General features: G+C 48.3%; 2 protein-coding genes across 2 annotated transcripts; both read left to right on the top strand.

Moving 5' to 3' along the window:
* Window positions 1–2,701: 2,701 nt before the first annotated feature.
* Window positions 2,702–4,015, top strand: LOC135372672 (uncharacterized protein K02A2.6-like). Its single transcript, XM_064606195.1, has one exon. The coding sequence runs from the start codon at window positions 2,702–2,704 to the stop codon at window positions 4,013–4,015; it is 1,314 nt and encodes a 437-aa protein (XP_064462265.1).
* A 1,178-nt stretch (window positions 4,016–5,193) lies between these two features.
* LOC135372565 (uncharacterized protein K02A2.6-like) lies at window positions 5,194–6,688 on the top strand. Its single transcript, XM_064606130.1, has 2 exons — window positions 5,194–5,455; window positions 5,763–6,688. Exons 1-2 carry the CDS (start codon window positions 5,194–5,196, stop codon window positions 6,686–6,688), a joined length of 1,188 nt encoding a protein of 395 aa, XP_064462200.1.
* The last annotated feature ends 378 nt before the right edge of the window (window positions 6,689–7,066 follow it).

Genomic DNA, 7,066 nt, shown 5'->3' with positions numbered 1-7,066 from the left:
TCAATTCTGCGACGCTAGTGACACCCCTGGCTTCCCGCCAACGGACAACCGACATTCTTCCCCCCTCTATGTTGAACAGAGTTGATCCCACGCTCGCTTTCCGCATGCCACGAAACACCTCTCGTCAAGATGCTGCATTAATCCACCGAATGCGCCTCGATGTGGCCTTTACAGCTCAGTGGCGTTACCGCTTGAGACAAGTTGACTCTCCCACCTGCTGCCACTGTGGTGCTCTTGAGGATCTGGAGCACATCCTTCTTCATTGCCCTCACTACGAACCTTCCCGAACCACACTCTCCGAGTCTCTTTGTCAGCTGGGCTCTCGCCCTTTCTCCCTACCGAAATTGCTTGGTCCCTGGCCCAATCCAGCCCAGCAACGCTCTGCGCTCAAAGCTCTTCTGACATTTCTTGGACACCATCGGACTTCGATCGTTATTGTGAAGGGGCTCGTTATTTATTCCCCCCATTCCATCCAGCAATGGGGTAGAGTATCGCCTGTGGCGATGAAACTCCCCACTCTCCAAGGTCGAAAATAAAGTTGTTTGTTAAACGCAGACAAAGAGCACAACCTCAGCAACAAAGACGCTGAACAGAAAGCAACAGAAACGTTGCACAGTGTTGCCTTCACCGTTCTCCAACTTGCTCTGTAGATGAAGGGGCGAAATGCGAAACGTTTGCATAACTTTTTTTTTAATAATTTATGTTTTAAATAAGAAATGTTATAGAAAAAAGTCAAACATGCCTCAATACGTTCCACAACTAGATTTAAGAATGATCCGGACCCTAACCTTCTAGTATTCACCACTTGTCATGATAATTTGGCACGTTTCAGAAAAGCATTTTAGATTGACACAGATACGCCCAAATCGCAAAACAACAAAAAACCCGTGTCTTTGGACCTTTTCTTTTGTAGCAACTGCGTTTGTTGCTCTCGGATCTGCTTTCAGTGCATGGCCAAGACTGGCCCGACCTTTTCGTGCCGAGCTCCCCGGTAACACGTCGCTGAAGGTTCTCGGGCCGACGTTGTGTGCCAGCTACATCGGTCAGCGACATTTGGCTGACTTTGGTTTAAGGTTCCATGGCCGACTAAGTCGTTTGCCGACTAAAAACCGATCACCGGCCGGTGGTTGGCAGTCGGCAATTTCCTCTTGGGAAGTTCTTTTCCTTCAGTTAAGCAATGAGGCTTTTTAGATTTTTAATTTTATTTTCTCTCGTTTTCAGGGTCAGTTGCAGCCGTCGACGGACACCACGCAGGTACTGGTTCTTCTCTCGAAGTTGTCTCATTCCTGTTCTTGGCGTTGTTTTGCTGTGATAGGTGTGCTCCTTGTGACCCTTGGGTGTTATCGGGCTGCTCTCAGTATCTGTGCTGCTCACAGACACCTGCAAAGTTACCTGTTGGTTAAGGACAGCATTCCCCAATATTTTGCACCTTAAAATTACCAGTGGTCGTGTAGGTGCGGTTTCGTTGCACGTTTCCGGTTGTTGCCGCCCTGCTCTGGGGTCAGGGGACAAAACATCTAGAGAAATATCCTCAAGTCGTTGTGTTTTGGGATCTGGGCTTTCCTGCTGACACTCCTGAAATGGTAGTAGGAACTGTTGCTGCTCAGAGGAATTGGACTGCATTGTTTCGCAGTGGGCTATAGTCACAAAAGCAATTAGTCTGTGTTTCCATGTTTTTCAGCATCAGAAGGCTAGACAGCAGAAAGCAGCAAGAATAAGAAATGACAGACAGACATATACTCACTGCTCCGCTTTGTATGCTACTCCGACATGTACTATATACTCCGCTTTTGTGGCAGCTTACAGTAGGGATGGTCCTCATGGTCAAACAGGTTAGCCTAAAAAATGTTTGCATTTATTTCTACAGCTCGGGTTACATGAGGTCACACTGCATAGAATTCACGCTTCCAGAATAGTTATTTGGGCCTTAGTCCCACAAATAGGTATTAGTGGCCATTCTTGAGCACTAGTTAGTGGCCATTCTTGAGCACTAGTGAGGCATCATCATCATCATCATTATTATTAAGAAAGCTCATGTGCTCACAGGCAGTAGGATAGCCGGAATAGGGCTGGGGGTCTGGGTCCTCCATGGAATACTGCTTTCAAGCCCTTCCTTAGAAACGAATGACAAAAATCCTACATGGAATCAGATGTATGACCTATATTGACCCTGCCGTTCTTACAGGCAGTGGAACAGGCTGAGGGGGGCTGGTAGTTTCTGCTTCCGCAGCACTTGCTTCGGGCATCTCCTTGATAGACAATTAAGACCATTAAAAAGGGAAGGAATCGCACAATCTACAGGCCAGGCCTCCCTACAAGTCTAGTTGTACAAGCACGTAAGCAAGAATTCATGTCCTTACAGACAGTGGAACAGCTGGAGGAGGGATGGCGGGCTTTGCTTGCTCAGCACCGGTGTCATGCATTTCCTGGAAGACATGCAGTGAAGGCAGTCATACAGGAAGGTGGCTGCATAAACTACTGTGTAGTTACCAGGGGAACTGTGTCAGCACCACTTTTGTAGTGGATGACGACGACGTTACGGAAGACGGACAACGAGCCGCGTGACGTGCTGCATTCTTCAGCTGGCAATCAGCTGTTTCTCAGCTGACCGCGGCAGTCGCACATTAAACACTGCTCCAACAGGAACCCAAGGTCTAATGTTGGTATTCTTTAGACTTCCAGCTATCACAGTGGCGACGAGATGACTACGTTGGACGCAGCAGCAGAAGGCCAGTTCCAAGGAAGAGAATCGGCTACGCATCGATTTCATGGACCGGGGACCTTCGACCCTACAAAGGAAGACTGGGAGCTATATAAGATAAGGTTTCAAGCTTCATTGGATGTAGCCGGAATTGCGACGGATACCGACAAGAGGGACTTGTTCATAACGTCGCTAGGACCTGACACTTTCAAGCTACTGTACTCGTTGGTTCAGCCGAGGGACGTCACGGAAGTCTCGTTTGTGGACCTCATCAAAAAACTAGATGAATTCTACGCGCCGAAACGCTTTAAAGAGTTCGCAAGAGCAAGGCTTTTCTCAGCAAAGCAGGCGGAAACGCAATCGGTGGCACAATTTTTGACGAGGTTACGTGCAATTATCTCGAACTGTGAGTACGAGTCTGAGACAGACATTCGAGCTTCGTCGTTGTTGACGGCATTTATCGTCGGTCTACGGGACCAGAGACTCAGGGCAAGGTTAGTTCTTGAGAAGGGTCTTACCATAGATGCTGCCCTGAAGCTGTCGGAAAGCATACTTTCTGCTGAACAGGAGTCGCGACTGCTTGAAGAAGGAACCGCATCGAGCAGTTCATCCTTTGCTACAGTGCAAGATAAAAGCGAGGACTCTAAACCAGTTAGGTGTTTTCGATGTGGTAACCTCAATCACGCTGAAAGCGCGTGTCGATTTCGACAGGAAGAGTGTCGTTTGTGCAAGAAGAAAGGTCATATTGCTAAAATGTGCAAGAACAACCCCAGGATGAAAAAAGGGAAAATCAAAGCTGTCACGGATATATTTCTCGCGGAAGAGAGAGACGGCAAGTTTGTGCTTTGCACGATTTTAGGACAGGACGTTCAACTGCAAGTTGATACCGGATCTAGACATACACTTCTAAATCACCAGTCATGGATAAAGCTTGGGAAGACGAAGCTTAGTCCACCTTCGTATAGCTTGCAAGGTTTCAACAAAAATCCAATTGCTCTCAAGGGTCAAGGGCAGGTAGAAGTTGCATACCAAGGTCGAACCCATCACCTGGAGATTGTGGTTACTGAGTCTCTCCACAGAAATCTTCTTGGCAGAGAATGGATTGAGAAGTTGGGAGTTGATCTTAACAAGCTGTTTGTGGGAGCTCTGGATAACGTACCCTCTTCTCTGACAAATACCTTAGAGACTCATAGGGAATTGTTCAAGAAAGGTCTCGGCAGATGCCAAAAGGTCAAAGTGCACGTTCAAAGATGGCGCGTCCCCGAAGTTTTTCAAACCAAGGCCCATTCCATTCGCATTACGTTCCTTGGTTGAAAACGACTTGGAGAGACAGTGCAAAAATGGAGTTCTGACGCCGGTAGATTATTCAGATTGGGCGACACCAATTGTAGTTGTACCTAAACCTAACGGCGCAGTGCGCGTTTGTGGCGATTTTAGTGTATCGATAAACCCCCAACTGGATATCACACAGTATCCGCTCCCGAGACCAGAAGAACTTTTCACTAAGCTCAATGGAGGCCAAAAGTTTTCAAAACTCGATCTTTCGGAAGCCTACCTACAAATGGAGCTAGACGAAGAAGCGAAGAAGCTACTAGTCATCAATACACATAAGGGCTTATTTCAGTTTAACCGAATGCCTTTCGGGATCGCTTCGGCACCGGCAATCTTTCAACGCACCATGGAGCAAGTCACAGCAGGGATAGATCATGTAGCCTGCTATCTAGACGACATTATTGTGACGGGCTGCGATGATGACGAACATAACAAAAATCTCGGAGCTATGTTCAAAAGGCTCAAGGAATATGGTTTTGTATTGAAAGAGGAAAAGTGCCTTCCTGAAAGATGAAGTGGAGTACCTTGGACAGGTTGTGTCAGCAAAAGGCTTCTTCCCTTCTCCGAAGAAAGTTTCTGCAGTGTTCAACATGCCTGAGCCAACGAATGTATCCGAATTGCGAGCGTTTCTTGGCATGGTCCAACACTACAGCAAGTTTATACCAGGATTGGCAGACTTGTCATCACCGCTAAATAAGTTACTTTGTAAGAACACGCCTTGGTGCTGGTCTGAGGATTGCGTAGACGCTTTCGACGGCCTCAAACAGAAACTAACGTCTATCGACGCTCTAACCCTTTTTGACCCGCGCAAACCATTCTATTTGGCAGCGGACGCCTCTTCAGAAGGAGTTGGCGCGGTTATTTATCATAAGATCGACGGAAAGGAGCGGCCGATAGCCCATGCCTCGAAGACATTATCATCAGCCGAGAGGAATTATGCTCAAATCGAGAAGGAAGCGTTAGCCATCATTTTTGGACTGAAAAAGTTCCATCAGTATCTCTGGGGACGACGGTTTACGCTATATACGGATCATAAACCTCTCACTACAATTTTCGGTCCAAAGAAAGGTATACCAGTCACTGCAGCTAATAGATTGCAACGGTGGGCATTGATTATGATTGGCTATACATACGACATACAGTATAAGCCAACCCATCAGATGGGAAACGCCGACGGGTTGTCGAGACTTGCACAGGGGCCGGATGATTTCGACCGTGCAATAGCGACTGACAACATAGCAAACGTGGAAGGTGTTAACCTTCTTTCGACAGAAGCGATTTCGATGCTTCCTGTAACGGCGTCTTCTATCGCAGAAGAGACGGCAAAGGACCCGGTGTTTGTCCAACTCTCCCATCACTTACTGGAAGGTCGTTCTGCTGGGGAAGACAAGCCGGAACTTCGTGCTTACTTACACCGTGAAAGTGAGCTGTCGATTTCTCACGGCTGTATTTTACTGGGAATGCGTACGGTCATTCCACCGAAGTAGTATCTTGGATGTGCTGCACGAAGGGCATCTAGGACTCACCAAAATGAAGATGCTCGCTAGATTGTATGTTTGGTGGCCTGGATTGGACAACGACATCGCAGCCAAAGTCAAAAGTTGTGAATCTTGTACCTCAACCGCAGATGACATTCAACCAGTCCCTCTACACCGTTGGGAACGCCCAGAACATCATTGAACGAGACTGCATGCCGATTTTGCGGAGTACGACAAGAAACACGTTCTAGTGGTTATAGATGCTCATAGCAAGTGGCCGGAAGTTGTCCAAGTACGCCGTCAGACTGTGACTGATACCTTGAAGGCCTTCCAAGAAATCTTCCTGCGGCAGGGTACCCCTGAGCAGTTGGTGACCGATAATGGCCCACAGTTCACCAGTGCTGATTTCAAATCCTTCTTGGAGCTACGGGGAATCCGTCACATTCTCACACCACCCTATCACCCCAAGTCCAACGGACAAGCTGAAAACTTCGTAAGGTCCCTGAAGCAAGCCTTACGTCGTGCTCAAGCTCGGAAGGAGGAGGAGCCTGTTGGAACGTTTCTCGCGATATACAGAGCTACCCCACACGTGTCGACCGGCAAGTCACCCTGCGAGCTGCTAAACAAGAGACTCTTCAGGATGACTCTAGACCTGGTCCGACCATCCCGGCGCGAAAGTGGCGACGTCGTCATGCCACTCACACAGAACAAGTCTACCAGGAATTTCCAAGTCATGGAAAAGGTCTGGGTAAAGGATCCAACTCAAAAACATCACTGGATCAAGGGCGTCGTCTTGGGACGCATAGGTAATGTTATATACGACGTGGACGTGGAAGGTAAGAAGCGCCGCCGTGTTCACGCCGATCACTTGAAGAGAAGAATCTCTGCGGACGATGTGCCAAATGCTGATGTCGAGAGCACAACCCGTCCAACTGGTCGATTAGATCTCCCAGTGGGTCTTGCCTTCAGCTCCCGGCACCCAACTGAGATACTTCCTCACGATGACCTTCCTGCGTCGTCGTCCATGGCGTCTCCTGATCGTCGGCCCCCTGTCCCTACCAGAAGATATCCTGTGCGTCGTCGTCGATCTCCCGCACGCTTCAAATTCACAACGTTAGGAGGGAGGGATGTAGTGGATGACGACGACGTTACGGAAGATGGACAACGAGCCGCGTGACGTGCTGCATTCTTCAGCTGGCAATCAGCTGTTTCTCAGCTAACCGCGGCAGTCGCACATTAAACACTGATCCAACAGGAACCCAAGGTCTAATGTTGGTATTCTTTAGACTTCCAGCTATCACAACATTCATCTGGCTTGCTGGCTGTTACGTGGCTCTAACGAAAGGCCTTCCATTACTATCTCCTTTTGTATCATTTTAAAAGTAATAAAGAGTAGCCGGATACCTCAGCAGTTCCTGGCCTCACTCCATCGGGACCGCATTTGCCTTCAGTTTTGCTGTCTGATGACCAGCGATGAAGCTAGAAGTGTGGAAGTGCCTAGAGCATACTCTTTGACCGCGTGTAGGAACGAGCGATTGCATGTCAAGTGCTTCCA

The sequence above is a fragment of the Ornithodoros turicata genome, chromosome 1, assembly GCF_037126465.1.
Source record: "Ornithodoros turicata isolate Travis chromosome 1, ASM3712646v1, whole genome shotgun sequence".
In the NCBI taxonomy this organism is placed as follows: Eukaryota; Metazoa; Arthropoda; class Arachnida; order Ixodida; family Argasidae; genus Ornithodoros; species Ornithodoros turicata.
The sequence above is the reverse complement of the archived record's forward strand: the minus strand, read 5'-3'. Positions and strand labels throughout refer to the sequence as shown.

Coding starts and splice junctions, on each gene's coding strand:
- LOC135372672 (XM_064606195.1), top strand. CDS start 2,702: ATGACTACGTTGGACGCAGCAGCAGAAGGCCAGTTCCAAGGAAGAGAA.
- LOC135372565 (XM_064606130.1), top strand. CDS start 5,194: ATGGGAAACGCCGACGGGTTGTCGAGACTTGCACAGGGGCCGGATGAT. Junction 5,456..5,762: donor TGCTTACTTACACCGTGAAA/GTGAGCTGTCGA, acceptor AACACGTTCTAG/TGGTTATAGATGCTCATAGC.